This window comes from Solea senegalensis, linkage group LG1, assembly GCF_019176455.1.
Source record: "Solea senegalensis isolate Sse05_10M linkage group LG1, IFAPA_SoseM_1, whole genome shotgun sequence".
NCBI classification, from domain to species: domain Eukaryota; kingdom Metazoa; phylum Chordata; class Actinopteri; order Pleuronectiformes; family Soleidae; genus Solea; species Solea senegalensis.
In genome coordinates, this window is record NC_058021.1 from 5,824,967 (window position 1) to 5,840,001 (window position 15,035).

Here is a 15,035-nt window from a genome sequence, read left to right on the forward strand (position 1 = left end):
AGCCGAAGGAGGAACAAAAAGTATGTTTGCCAGTCAACAGTCAATCACCCGTTCATCACATCTGACTGAAGATGCAGCGAGGAGTGATCCTGATGGTTCACATGAAGAAACTGCACCTGTCAAAGCAAAGCAAAGAAGAGATGACTTAATATTCTACAGGACCCCGTTCAGAATTACAAATTCATTGTGATTTTATGTTTTCTGAGAATAGTAAGAATTCTAACTTGACTCAAGAACAAAACTTCCACAGGAGCCCAGACAGCCCTCTCCCTAGCCCACGGCGTTCCCAGGCCAGCCGTGAGATATAATCCCTCCAGCATGTCCTGGGTCAGCCCAGCGCTCTCCTCCCAGAAGGACATGCCTGAAACACCTCCTCAGGGAGGCATACAGGAGGCATCCTCTCCAGATGCCTGAACCACCTCAGCTGGCTCCACTCGGTGTGGACTCCGACATAAAGAAAGATGTAAAGAAAGATAAAACAAAGTATATTTATTATACAGTTTTTCAGTGTGTTCTTACAGGAATATTTAAAGACAAGTTCTCCCAATCAGCAAAAGCAGTAAGAAAAGTGTGTGCCTACTTGGATGATCCCTTTAGAGTGGCGCAGCTGAAGAAAGTTTAATTTTGGTGACGTTGCAAGTATTCCACATCCTAGCTAGCCATTATGAGCAAACACCACAGGAAAACCGTCAACTTTCAGATGCATTTTGGTTCTCAGATGCAGATTAAAAATGTGAGAATGCTTCACTAACTTGGGGCCTATGCTAATCTTCTGTGTATTGATTTCGAATCATCATTTGTGCTGTCCGAGCAAGCACGAAAACTTCGATCCAGTGACTATCTAATTTCCTCCTTTATTGGCTTTAGCATGGTGCCAACTGAAGAAAGTTTAAAGTCGGTCACAGCCTACAGCATCAAAGCGGCAAAATCCTTGTTCATTTGTTTTCATTCCTGTGCTACCAGTTCTTGCTTAAACATAAATTAAATTAAACTAATTTTGCTGTACATATTTACATATTATTCAATGAGATTATTTCCATCCACACAAACATTAAAACATATACATACACAAATACATACACAAATACAGACTGCACCCTCTTTTGTTTTTACTGAATCGTTCACTTCTACAGCTTTATCCTCCACAATCTCAGCTGACATAGGGTGAAAGGCAGGGTTGTAGAGTGAGAGGTAGAGTTAGAGGTAGAGTGTCCAATTTACCTAATCCCCACATTGCATGTTTTTGGACTGTGGGAGGAAGCCGGAGAACCCGGAGAGAACCCACGCACACATGGGGAGAACATGCAAACTCCATGCAGAAAGGCCCTTGTTCCAACCGGGGCTCGAACCTGGGTCTTCTCGCTGCAAGGTGAGAGTGCTAACCACTACACCACCGTGTGGCCCATACTGAAACATATGAATCACAAATTGGTTTCCACAGATATTGAGATTGGGTATAAAATGAACTTCCACCAAAGGCTTAAACGGGTCGCGGCTCACCACTTAGTGTCAGCCATAGATGTGACGTGGTTGTTAAAACATTTGACACTGACGAGAGCCGTGGCTGTCAGTCAGTCTACAACCATGATATTTTTGACAGAGGCAATGATGCTGATTATTGAGAGGCGTCAGACGGTAATGAAGATGTGAGAGGGAGATTGCGTCCTCAGCATGGGACCCCAACGCAATATAAATCTGTTTTTGTGTGCACAGTGCGTGTTTGCTTTAGTTCCCTGATGAGATGGACAATAAATCCTGATAAAACAACACCACGACGAAGAATTTAATTTAATTTTGTCAGCCCTGAAATCGCACACGACAAAGGTTGAAAGAAAACATCCCCGTTTTTGTTTTGTTTTTGTATTATTCTGGGAGCAGCAGCACGGCTAAGACCGTTAGATCCAGAGAGAAATGTCTCAATAACAATTGGATTAATTTAGTTCACATTTACCCTAATGATCCCCTTATTTCACCCCTCAGTGCTACATGGCTGACATGTATGCTTTAAATATTGACTGTCACAACAACTACTGAATGCCAGGATAATTAAACACTCCAGTTCCCTTCAGGATTAACTGGAATAACTTGTGTGATCCTCAACCTTTCACCAAGCAGCATTACTTACATCAGTGCAGTTCTTTTGTTAATGATACATGCAAATGTTCATGTTCCTTTTACAGTTAGTATGATTGTGCTTCCAAGGCTGAAGGTTGTGTATACTCTTCATGTCAACATCTCGGTAATAATTAATAACCGTGAATCTTAGATTTCCAGTGTGTAATATCTAGGAGGGTTTATTGGCAAAAAAACAGAATGTTCTACCCATAAACATGCAGTGTTGTAATGTAACAAAGTACAAATACTTCATTCCACTGTTCCACTGTTCCATATCTCTACTGTACTTTATGTATATTTCGAGCAACTTTTACTCCACTACATTTCCTCTAAGTATCTTTGTTACTAGAAAATAAAATCAGAAGGGTTGGTAATCGTCTGTATTTATATAGAGTTTTTGAGTCTTGATGTGCTGCTTTACACTACAGTCTTGCCATTCAGCCATTCACACGCTGCAACATGGGGTTAAGCGTCTTGCTCAAGGTCACATATAGACTAGCAGAGCCAGGAAGTGCACCGACAACCTTCCAGATGAAAGACAACTCTACACCCTACCAGTGAGCTACAATGACTCAATCCTACCCATCACTTTTTTAATATTTTGACTTCTAAAACTTAAGTACAAGTTAGGTATAACTTAAGTATAAGTTTACATCAGAAAATTACTTTTGCTGCTTACAATAAATGACATATACTTTAAGACTTTTACTTAAGTAATATTATAAAAAAAAGTAATTTTCTGGTAAGATACTTGTTCTTTTACTCAAGTATCCCTTTTAGGTACTTTATACAAGACTGTAAATATGTCTGTACAAGTGTGAGAAGAGGTGGAACAGCAGGGGAGCTTCAAGTGCCTCATCTCTCACAGGACCTGCCGTGAGGAGTGAACACCAGGGAGATAGTGAAGAAGGCCCAGCAGAGACCCTCAGAAAAACTGGCCTCCCACCTCAGCATAGAAAGTGTCCTGAGCCATGGAGGCACGGTGTGGTTCACCAGCCGCACCTCAGAGAGGAGAGGAAAGACCTGCTGCGGATCACCAAGACTGCACAAAAGATCATCGGTGCCCCTCATCCACCGCTGGAATATATTTACACTGCCTGGCTGAGAAACAGAGCCACAAAGATCAAAATCGGAGCGCACACACCCTGGTCAATCTCTGTTTGAAACCCTCCCCTCCGGCAGGCTCAGGGTCATGAGGGCACGGACAGAAAGACTAAAAAAAAAACAACAGCTTCTTCCCCATGGCTGTTAAACCTCTGCCAAAAATCAGTATTTACTGCTGTCAAAGAGAAATAACTGGTAACTGGTCACCATATTTCTGCAGTAGCCCAAACAGACAAACCAGGCATAGTTTGTGTTTGAAACAGGTGCTTCCTTCCTGGGATTCCTGGGATTACCTGAGGCACTCGGAAATCCAATACAATCCCATCTACATTTTTTAAAACACAGGGTGGACCAAAGTGCAGTACACACAGAACAAATCCACAACAATAGGGCTAACAAGGGCTAAATGACACATTAAAAAAAAGCATTTAAAAAATTAAAATACCGCAAACCAAAACACACATAAGAAGCAACTCACTCTGGGTTGAAAGCCAACGAAAATAAATGTGTTTTCAAACGAGATTTGTACGAATCGGTCTCCTCTAAGCTTCAGCCTTGATTTTGATCCGCAGGTCTTAGTGACCGTGAGGGAACATAAGGCTGGAGCAGATCACAAAGATAAGGAGGGTGTTGTGGCAAAAATTGTCATCAAGAAATATAATTGAAGCAAAGCTGATTGTTGAAGCATGGTTTATTCTTTGTAAAGAGAGCGTCAAGATGGACACTGAGGCACATGAGAAAATCTGTTTATAGTTGGTGTTTGCACCCTAATGGGTATCGAAAGATAACCTGGGAACAGGCAGAGACGGTAATCATCTGTGGGCATTGTTTAGACTACAAGTGTATGAAGATAATTGGGCACGTACTAGGTACGAGTAGTGCACTAAGTAGTGTTCAGATGTGTGTGTGAAAGTTAAGTATGAGAGCAAGTGTTATTTTCCATGGCATTTAACAGCAAAACAAATTCAAAATCAATTCTGTAACGGTAAAGGAGGGATTAACAGACGAGGACACCTCCTTTTGCTACAATCTGCAGCCTCACCATTGGATTTTTATAAATTCCAACACACTGAACCTGAACCTGGAAAGTGGAAGCCTCACAGTTCATTTGTATTCAACGAAAACGAACACAAAACATATTGAATGTGGTGATATATTATCAGTGCACACTGTACATCAATCTAGTCTTTGTTTTTTTTTGGCGCTAATTAGATACTGTGCTAAATTATGGAGAACAAGCGAGAAAAGGATGTTTTTGTCAGGAGTACAAACCCCAAATGTTCAAGGCTCAAGTCTCGTGTCAGGGACTTCAAGAGAACTCATGGAGCTGTGAACCCCCAGGCTTGCCGCTTGGCAGCAGGGTGTCTTCTCTTCTCTCACTCTCCAGAAAGAAGTGTGCATGCATAGAGCAAATTTGAGGGAATTCAAAGCCTGGAAAGCCAAAGGAGGAGTTTTATTTTTCATTTTGCGAAATCCTTAGCTACATGAAATAAGAATAACAACTATTCCATTGGGCCACACGGCGAAATAGTGACCAGAATTGTTGCCTCGCCGCAAGAAGGTCCAGGTTTGTGACCCAGTCCAAAAGAGGGCCTTCCTGTGTGTGCATGGGTTTCCTCCCACAGTCCAAAAACATGCAGAAGTTAACTGGACAACTCTAGATCAGGAGGGAGCAGTCTGGAAATCTTGCTGTGTTTTAAGAAACCTTGAGGTAACCTGTGAGGACATTGCGGGCCAAATAAAACTGGTTTGGGGGCCGGATTTGGCCCCAAGGTCTTATGTTGCCCATGTGCGTCCTGTGATGGACTGGTGACCTGTCCAGGGAGCACCTGGCCTTTCACCCTATGTCAGCTGTGATTGGCTCCAGCTCCCAGCGACCCTCATGTAGAGGATAAAGCGGTAGACAATGAATGAATGAATGAATGAATGAATGAATGAACTATCCCATTGCCAAAGAGTAGACTGAGGAGGACGTTTTATTTTGTCCTTATTTATTGCTCTGATTCTTTATCAGTCCTCTTACACAACTGCTGCATTTCCCACACAGATAAAGCAGGTTATGTCCACAGCAGTTTCACAGTAACGTGCTCAGGTATCTGTCAGGGATGTTGCTGTCGTCAGACAGGTTTGTTCCTGGTTTGGAGATGCTGCACTAAAACGGTTGCGTACGTTTGAATGAAAAGTGGAGACTGACATCAAAAGGCTGATGTCAAGATTTTTGAATTGAGGTGAAAAAGAAAATATTGTGGCTTTCAATGAGCCGTCAAGGACAGACGTACTGAAGTGGTAGCCACGGCTGAATAATGACACAGATGATGAGAATAACAAAGGAACTCACAGGAGTGAAAGGATATATGACCACAAATGTGTGTAGTGCGTGCTATTAAGTTAACAGAGAGACAAAGAAAAGGGAAGCGGGCAAAGTCTGCAATGCTTTAATTTATGATTCATGGGTTTATTGCGCTGGTGAAAGTTGATCAAAGAGCAGCTTCCAGTAACAACACTAACAGTTGTTACTGGATTAGCTGCTGCAGACGTGATTGCAAGTGACGTGACCATAAGTCTGATATTGTGACAAGAAATATTTCACTTGCTATAGTGATGCTTCGAAGGCTTACATGAGACACTAGAAACACACACATATATACAGTATTTAACAAATTAAAAAAAACAAGAAAATGTATATATTTTTGAAATCTTTTAAAAACTTATCTTATTTCTTCAGAAGTCAGAAATGAATCAAGCACAACGTTCAACCACTAAAACTATTTTTTTATGTTCAAGAATGCAAGTAAATAACTATAGTTTTACACCTTAATCAATTATAAGCTATTTTTTCACTTTTCTATGGAAAAACTGTACATTTGAAAATTCATAGATAACAATAATTATATTTTAGTATTAAAAATGTCGTTTTGGAAAAAAAACAAAAACTTCTACATACTGATTTATTAACCATTATAGAAACATTAAAAAATAATCATAATTTAAATAAATTCCAATGCTGTTAATTTAGGGGCAGTTGTGCGTTGGGAGGTGATCTAAGCTATGTAAAGTACAATGCATTAGTTTAATTTGCTGCTGCCACCTAGTGGTCAAAGCGCGCTAAAGTTACTCATTCCCTATTGGCTGACGAGGTATGACGTAGCTGGAGCGAACAAGGAAACGAGGTTTGTTTTCGATTGACGGGACTAAAGTTATTTTACCCACCACTTCAAAAGAAAACAAAACAAAAGAAAAATAAGTAGGTTTTGTTCCACTTCTTATTATGTCGTATGTTATTGTCTCTTTCTTTTTCCTTCACTGATAATTAGCGCGTGTGCTGCAGTGGTTTTGTGAACTGTTTGTTCTCCTCGCAGACACAATGAGTGACTTTACTGTGAACCCACTGGTTGTTATTGGGGTCGGGTCGAGCTTTGCCTTTTCCAGCCTGTTTTATCATCTGTACCAAGAAAAGAAGAAAGAGTTGACGGTTCTTAAGGCAAGTTCACCACCGACTATAAACTTTTAAAACTGCTTGTTTTTTGTGATGATTTTTAAAACAAGGACTCTCCATTTCCAGGAAGCACCCCTTTTCAAACCAGACCAACACTTGCTCCAAGTACTGAAAGCATCTCCACACAAGAGACTTCAGTATGTTGCAGTAGAAGGTACATCCCGGACTAGAAATGTAACATTTCAGTGAATGTAGTTTAGTCAGCTGTAAAGTTTCCTCCCTGTATTTTTATTTTTATCTTTATTTTTTTTTAAAGGTCAGGTCCAAGCGGACGGGGAGCCACTGTCCAGCCGGTTTGTTCCACGAATCCTTGGTGTGGTTCAGAAAATTGCTGTGGAGGAACACTGGAAATACTGGAACACTCTCACCAGGACATGGTACATTAGACTTTAGGAGAACAACAAAAAATTTAAAGATGCAAGCATCCCTCGTAGCAGCCGATAGGCTGGCAGGTGGGGTATGCCCTTCACTCAATGTGCAGCAAAGTTACAGTGCACTTCCTGTTGGGTGGTCTTGGCTTGTGGCTGTGTCTCACATACACAGTTTCAAGCAGATCGGTCAAAGTATGACAAAGTTACACTTCCTGTTTCGTGGCAAATGGCCGAAATTCACCAAAATTACGAATACGTGCAAATTGCCAAGATGGACGCCAAACTCAAAATGGTTGACTTCCTGTTGAGTCGACGCCATGGTCCGAATAGACTTCCTTGACATGTTTCTAGCAAGTTTCATGAAATTTGGTGCATCTTAGTTTTCATCTTTGTCCTGCTGGGTTTCACCTTATGTCCTCAACTTTTTCGCCAGTTCTGATTAGAGTGCCTCAAAAATGCGATCCTTTCAGAAGAAAAAAAATAATTCCAGGAATTCCAGTAGGTCCAATATTTTATCCATGTACTAGTGTCTTCTTAATAATAGTTTTTTATTTTTCCAGGAATTCCCGGCTGATGAACAAGAAGGAGAGCAGCAACACGGTGCCCTTCAGCCTGATCAGCCCTGGTGCCTACATGACTGACTTGTATGTGAGGGTGATGGAGCCTTTAGAGGCCTCAGGGTGTTTCATGGAGAGGGTTTACCACAAACTGAAACACGCCGAGGAAGGTTTGGTGAACCTAGCGTTGCAGGGCCTCGCTGGAGAGAAGCCTGTGGCGATGGAGGAGAGCGAGGAGTTGCTGCGGGTCGGTAGCACCTTGACTGGGTTCGGGGAAGTTGTGCTGGAGGGAGGCCAGGTGATGAGGCTGCAGCCTCCACAGGACGGCCGCAAGTACATCCTGATGCAAACTGACTACAGGAGCTTTATAGACAGGCACGAGAGCTCAGCCAGCATGTGGAAGTCGCTCAGTGTTGTCACTGGCCTCACGGGGGCCTCTCTTCTGGCTGGGGTCATCTACAACTTGTTCGGAAAACAAGATGACAACTCAAATTAGGCTCCAAGAGGATGATCCTGTAGGTTGGGTGGCTTCAAAAGCTGTAGCATATGGGTCCCAAAACAGTCTCTGGTGTTTTATCAACTCTGGTTTTACAGGTTCAGTCTCAGAGTCCTAAGATATTGTTGATACATGGTTACGGGTTTCAATTTATTTTTCTGTCCTGTTGAAACTATGGTGGACGAGGGGCAACGTTGGCTGAAATTATATTTTTTAGACATACATAGGATTTCTAGGTTAAAATATATATAAAAACAATTAAATAAATGCTATAATAGAGCCTTATTTAATGTCAATTGGCAGGTCAGATTGCCCACTGCTCACACAGCCTTTAATCCATTATGGTACAACTCAGGATTGCACATTTAATGCATGGCATTTTACTCTATGTCTTGTAACTTCATTCAAGTCATTGCTACATTATTAAGGGACCCACTTATTTTTGTAATAACCTTTTTGCACAGTAATTTGCTTTATATTACATTACATGTCATTATATTATGCCAAAAACCTAATCAGTCTTTTATTTTGACAGCTCTTACGTTTCTTTGGTATCTGATCAGACTGAGTGAGATTTCAGTCAGTAAAACCGAACAGAAAATCCAAAGTTAGACCTTCAAGCTGCTAAAAAGGGGAAACAAACACTGTTATGAACAATCTTTTTTGTGTGATATTACTGATAATAAATACAGTTTTTTCCAAGTCAAGAGTTTTTGTGTTTTAATTGGAAAGTGATACTGATAGCACACAGTCTGTGTGACTTGGCACCAGGATGAACTATTACAGATGTATTGTTTGTTACAGAGTAGATGCTGATGGTGATGGTTACAAGCAAAAAGAAACAAAGCTGCTGGAGAGGCTAAATTAACGTCACACAAAAATCATCAAGTTTTACAGAATCCTTGTCATCTTTCTCAAATGCTGCTCACTAGTCTCCCTCTTCTGAGCACTCCTCAGCTTCCTCAAGCCACTGGATGAACTTCTGAAGCTGTTGGCACAAAAGCAAACAATTCTGTTTTAGAACTGAACCATCCACGAGAAATGGTGACCGAGTGAGGAGAGATACACAGCTACAGTAACCGTGGTTACAGATCTTTACAGCTCAGGACTAAATGTTTAAAAGCATGAATTATCCTGATCCACACGACACTGAGTAAAAAAAATACAAGTAAGTGGGCCTTCCCAGCTACTAAACAATGATGACGAGGCAATTTGATTATGGAAATAAAGATGCCAATAACTGCTGGTGTTTTGTTGCTGCATCAACTCATTATTGTTCTTCCGTTTCTTTTTTCCCCCAGTTCAGAAAAATGTGGAAACATTATCTTTTACTGTATTTGCTAAAACTGTTCCACATTTGCATCTACATTGTATCAATAAGACACACTTTCACCTCAAACATGTGTGATATTTCAAGATTTCAAGATGTTTCCATTCAGGTGCTTTTAATGGAATCCCATCTTATAACTTTGTGCTTTCCACTCCTATGGGACCAGGTGGACCTTTTTCTTACAGTCACCCTTTATTGTGCAACTGATGAGACTTAAAAGTTGTATGTCCCGTGTACATCAGTAGAATTTCAACCTACCCCTTGGTTTTTGCGGAGCTGTCTGCTTTTATCAGTGGTCGCTCCCTGCGAGAACCAGCGTAGTATCATCTCCTCCTCCAAGATCTCCAGCTGGTACATGCTCATCAAGACCTGGATGGAAAAAAAACATTTTTAGACATTTTTTAGAGTTGTCTGAAATTTTTTTTATATTTTCATTTAGATATTTCTAAATGTTCAATTGCTATGTTGCAGTTGTTTCCACTGAAGAGTGTTCTGCATAAGAGCCATAATTCTACTGTAGTCACGCGGCACTTTTCTCAGAAAATCTTGTTCCTGGAGACTCCAGAAAAACATTTTGTGTTTCCATGGTTTTGGAATAAAGATCTTGATTGCCACTACTGCTGTTGATATGATTCAACATTGGTGGCGTGTAAATACACTTTTGTGATAAACCTTTATATCGACACGTCTGAAAAACAACCCCATGAGAGTGTAAAAATTTTTGGCCAAATTTAGGGTGTTTCCATTACCAATTTTTTAATGCGATATTTCGATTTTGTGCATTTCTAAGCGTAATGGGAACACAACTATGGTCATGCTGATCCTGAGCCTTACCTTGACCATGGCAGCCCAGTGGCTCTCCTGCTCCAGGAAGTGCTCTTCAAAGGCAGACAGACAGTCCAGATGGTCCTGGGCTCTCTTCACATAGTTCTTAAACACTGGTGCCCATTTCTTCAATAACTGGGAAGAACAAAAAGGATGTTTATTTCTATTAGGTCTGTGCTGTATAATAAATCATAAACACATGTGTCTTATTTACCGGCAGGAGCACAGCAACATATTGTGATGCGGTGAGCTGAGGGCCCTGTTGCTGGAAAGGATACTCCAGAGCCACTCTGGTTAAAATCTGCATCACTTCCTTCAGAGTGATGTTGTAAGCATACCTGGAGAGAAACAGTGAGCCATTTAAATGAGCAGAAGCTTTAAAAGGCACGAGCTGCAAGCAATTACAAGCTGCTGCTTACTTGAGAGAGTTGATTTCGAGTACAAGATTGTCGCAGCTTATGTTTTCGTCTAAGCCTCTCTGTAGCGTTCCCAGCACCTCAATCTGAAAAACTAAATGAGAACAAACCTGGTAAGACACCAGCAAGTCTTTGCCTAACACACAAAACACTCATTTGCCCTCTGTTTTGCTCTGGTTGATATCTTTGTAACATGTATATCAATTCTCATGACTTGCCATTCCACATTATTAAATTCAAAATACGTGATAAAAAAAAAAAATTATTTACACTAGAAATATGAGCTGATTCGCGTGAAATTAAGCAAGAACTGAGGCAGAGTGTATCACTAGTGTTGTTTGTGCTTTTACACTGCACAGGTCCAGCACGGTTCACGTTCAAACTCAAAATAAGTGCATTGGAAACCTGCAAAGTTAGTTTGAACCTAGAACCAAACAAATGCACACAAGAGGAAGAAGGAAAGAAAGAAACAGACAACAAGCAATAAGCCCTGAAAGAAATAAACACTCATCTCTGAATTATGAGAAGTTAAAGCTCACAGAAGCTCAATGCAATCCTCCATGTTGCTGCTGTCATGTTTACTGAGAAACATCAATGTACAGAACTAGAGCCTGAATGGCTACTGTGCTAGCTGGTCTCACCTTTGACATCGTCCATCTCTGGAGAGGGAATGAGTGGATCATCTGGACCATCAGGTTCACTGTCCTCACTTTCACTATCAAGGTCAGGGTTCAACACCAAACCTGGTGACAAAGAAATAAATAACAGACTGTTGGGACTAGGACTAGACAGACGGCATCATGGGAAATGTCTCAAGACCGCTGTCCTACCCCAGAGACACTGTGACAGCTCCTCATCCTCAGTATCATCCAGACTGTTGGCCTTCCAAATATAGCCTTGGCCCTCCGCTCCCACCTCTGTGGGGCTGAATACTGGAGGACAGAAGAAAACACAGTGTGTGTCACTACCAGACATTCTAACAAAAGTTTGACAACTTGTGAACTGATCAGTACACACCTTTCTGTTTGGTTTTGTCTTTGCTTTGACCAACGTCTGCATCATCACTGAGGAATTCATCATCATCCTCCTCCTCCTCCTCCTCTGGATGGTGCATGGATACCACAGTGCTCTCGGGTAGAGAGAAGTCTGGGCCGATCACCACCTGGAAAACGGTTCACAGACAATAGACCAAACAGTACATGAGCAAATAAAGTATCTGATCTCACTAATTAAGTATCTTATCTCACCACTACGGGTCCTCCTAAATGATCCTTCAAATATACAGCAAAACTTCTTTGATACATAAATTACTTCAACTCTGAGGAGCTCAGAGTTGCTCAATGACAGCCAAAAAAAAAATCGTCACATACTTATTCATAACCATTGAACAACAGGTTTGAAAAAATAATTTAGTAATAAATGACATACTTACATTATATGCCAGGACACACTGTTTATTAAGTGTTACTCCTCCTTTGACCTTTGCCTTGTCACACACCACAGACTGGTTGATCACGACGTTACTGGCAATGTCAACATTGTTCCAGATGTAGGCATGGTTCAGCACTACATTGTCATCTGTTAAAGTAGAACGAGATGAAAGTTAAAGTTGCAGTGCATAACTTTTGTTGATGTTTTATCTGGTCTTCCTGAAAAGAAAAGATGTTATTTTGAAACATGAGGGTTGCAGTTCACTGGAGCCAATCCCAGCACTGGGCGAAAGGCGGGGCCACACCCTGGACAAACTGATTTCCCACTAGTGCGAGTATACGGGGACAAGGACAGTAGTCCATATGAATGTAGTCAACTGTGCATTAAAACACAAGGACACACTTCCACTTTTTATAGTGTTGGCTAGTGAGCTCACCTATGGTACAGTTGTTACCGATTACACTGTTAGAAATGCGACAGTTAGCACCGATGCTGGTGTCGCGGCCAATGAGGACGTTCTCCACCATTTGGCTGCCATGGCCTAGGCTGACACCAGACCCTCGGTAGACATTGTGGCGAGAATATGTGCAGCTCCATTCCTCCTTGTCGGTAAAGTTAGCCTCGGGGGTTAGCGGGTAAACCCACCGCCGCACGAGGTCCGATGAAACCGAATCATACATGAGCAGGTTGGACACTCTGGCGCCATAACCATCTTTAGTGACATGCATGTGTATCTGATTTCCCAGGATCTAAAGAAAGAAAATACATTTCAGCCAGAGTCGCCATAGTCAGAGGGTACATTTGTGACAAGATAACTATGGCTGTATAATACCTCTTCATTCACCAAAAGCCCTCTGACAAAGTCATCCCTGGTTTGATAATCAAAATTGTCAGTGAAGAGCTCAGCAACCTGGAAAAGTAAGAGGAGAAAACAATGTTAACATAGACAACAAACACTGCTTTAATGCTTCCTGTGTCTGTTATAAATATTTACCTGTGGGGAGCAGATGCTGATGTGGCAGTCAAGAAGATCGTATCTGACTTCAAACTTGTCACTTCCACTGTGGAAAATGTTCTGCAAAACAAAAACAAAAGGAGAAAGTGCCATTCATCAATCCAAGGCCATGATGTTATGCGACATGACATCACTGGAGCCGTCCGTTACCATGGGGAACTGCAGCTTCTTCGGCCCTTGTGTCTTCTGGTAATGTAAAATCCGCTGGCTCTTGCCATCAATAGCGACAACGACGTCATCCTCCTCGCAGCGAGACTTGTGACCTGGCGATGACTGCTTAAAGATCATTGTCATCACAGATATGTTCTTCTCCGTCTTTCGACGATGCCTGACCACAAGAAGCATGATACAGACAGTATCAGACAGTGTTCTGAAATTATCCAGCTTGAACCACTCAATAGACAATGTTTAGATGCACTGTTCAAAACATGAAAAAAGGAGGTAAATGCACCAAAAGTGCCCCGAACTTATGTTTGTCATTATAAGCAGCATGCTTTGTTAACAACATTTCTTTTTTGAGGTCTTCACACTTTCATGTACCAGCTGTACACAACCCACTGTGGTTTTGGACTCTCTCTCCTGCCAAGTCAAAAAACATTAACTGTATCACCATCAACTTTTTTCCACAACCAACTCGTTTATGCCAAGCCCACTTTTGGGTCACTACCCAAAATTTGAGAAAGATTGAATCGTCAACTATTTTAATAATCAATTAAATCGGTTAGCTTGTTTTTTCAATCAGTAATACAAGCTTTCTGATTTTTCAGCTTCTTCATCACAATATTTTCTTTGTTCTTACTTTCTTTTCTCCATATAAGAAAGGAATCATTAAAAATGAATTATTTTTTGTTTGTGGACAAAACAAGCCATTCAAGAACATCATTTCCAGGTTTGGTAAACAACGATCAACATTTTTCAACATTTTCTGACATTTTACGGACCAAGCAAGTACTCAATCGGTATGCCCATGAGTATATATATTATTATTACCTGTGTTCTTGCAGTGCCTGACTGACATCCATATTTGATACCACGTCTCCATAAACCAAGACAAAGTCTGAGCGCACAAGGTTCTTTGCATCCACGTCCCTGAGCACATCCCCCAGGGAGCGGTACAGGTCTGAGGTGATGATGTGGACTTTGTTGGGAGAGGTGGGTCGACACCACTTGGACTTCCTGTCAGACAGAGTCAGGTTTTAAAGAAGTGAACTTCTCAAAACAAGAGCTGGCAGCAAGAGGGAAACTTACATTAAGTGTTCCTTGATTTTACTGGCCATCCAGCAGCAGAAGACAAATGTCTCCTGTACTCCAGTGGATGTGAGGAACTCCAGGGTGTAGTCGATCATGGCAACGTTACCCAGAGGGAGCAGCGCCTTCATGGGAGTAATGTGACAGGTGTTACTTGAGATCTGTCTAAACATGATGGAAGTTAAAACAATATCCATCACTGCGTATCATTTGACTACACTAAACTAAACAACCCAGTTAAACTAAGGATGTTTTACATGTTTATTCACATGAGGATGGATTCATGAGTGCAGCTCTGTCACTGCTGACAGCATGGACCAAAGTTAGCCACCATTAGCATCACAGTTAGCTTAGCTCGCCGCCTACCCGTGGCTGGTCTTTAGTCACAGGGAAAAACCTCCGGTTGAAACTGTCAGCGACTAAAACGGCCTGCAGCGGCTGCTCCTCTTCTTCCTCTCCTCCACCACCCTTTCTACCTGACAGAGCAGCACCTGGGCGGCTCTGCTTTCCTCCTTTACCGGCCATGGCTCTGTTTGTCTCCGCAGAGCAACGACCACTCTTTCGTCAGTTACAACTACGGTGGCGGCGAAGGACAATAGTCTTCATTTCTTGTTTGGGCTCGGCGCAGTAG

The 15,035-nt window shown here is 41.6% G+C and overlaps 2 protein-coding genes across 4 annotated transcripts; one reads left to right on the plus strand and one right to left on the minus strand.

Moving 5' to 3' along the window:
* Nucleotides 1–6,357: 6,357 nt before the first annotated feature.
* LOC122772417 (mitochondrial ubiquitin ligase activator of nfkb 1-A) lies at nt 6,358–8,836 on the plus strand. Of its 3 annotated transcripts, none has more exons than XM_044030465.1 (5): nt 6,365–6,463; nt 6,579–6,700; nt 6,782–6,869; nt 6,972–7,092; nt 7,647–8,836. In XM_044030465.1, the coding sequence occupies exons 2-5, from the start codon at nt 6,584–6,586 to the stop codon at nt 8,137–8,139; spliced, it is 819 nt and encodes a 272-aa protein (XP_043886400.1). In that variant the 5' UTR covers nt 6,365–6,463; nt 6,579–6,583; the 3' UTR covers nt 8,140–8,836. The 3 variants fall into 3 exon arrangements, with proteins under 3 accessions (XP_043886390.1, XP_043886400.1, XP_043886409.1); XM_044030474.1 differs by having other exon boundaries at nt 6,366–6,389; XM_044030455.1 differs by having other exon boundaries at nt 6,358–6,700.
* Nucleotides 8,837–8,842: 6 nt separating this feature from the next.
* eif2b5 (eukaryotic translation initiation factor 2B, subunit 5 epsilon) lies at nt 8,843–14,995 on the minus strand. Its single transcript, XM_044030419.1, has 16 exons — nt 14,771–14,995; nt 14,405–14,529; nt 14,147–14,332; nt 13,307–13,484; nt 13,136–13,216; nt 12,974–13,051; nt 12,578–12,890; nt 12,143–12,288; nt 11,728–11,872; nt 11,541–11,642; nt 11,352–11,453; nt 10,714–10,804; nt 10,509–10,632; nt 10,304–10,429; nt 9,728–9,838; nt 8,843–9,127 (listed from the first exon to the last, which is right to left on the minus strand). Exons 1-16 carry the CDS (start codon nt 14,927–14,929, stop codon nt 9,068–9,070), a joined length of 2,127 nt encoding a protein of 708 aa, XP_043886354.1. The 5' UTR covers nt 14,930–14,995; the 3' UTR covers nt 8,843–9,067.
* Between the last annotated feature and the right edge of the window lie 40 nt (nt 14,996–15,035).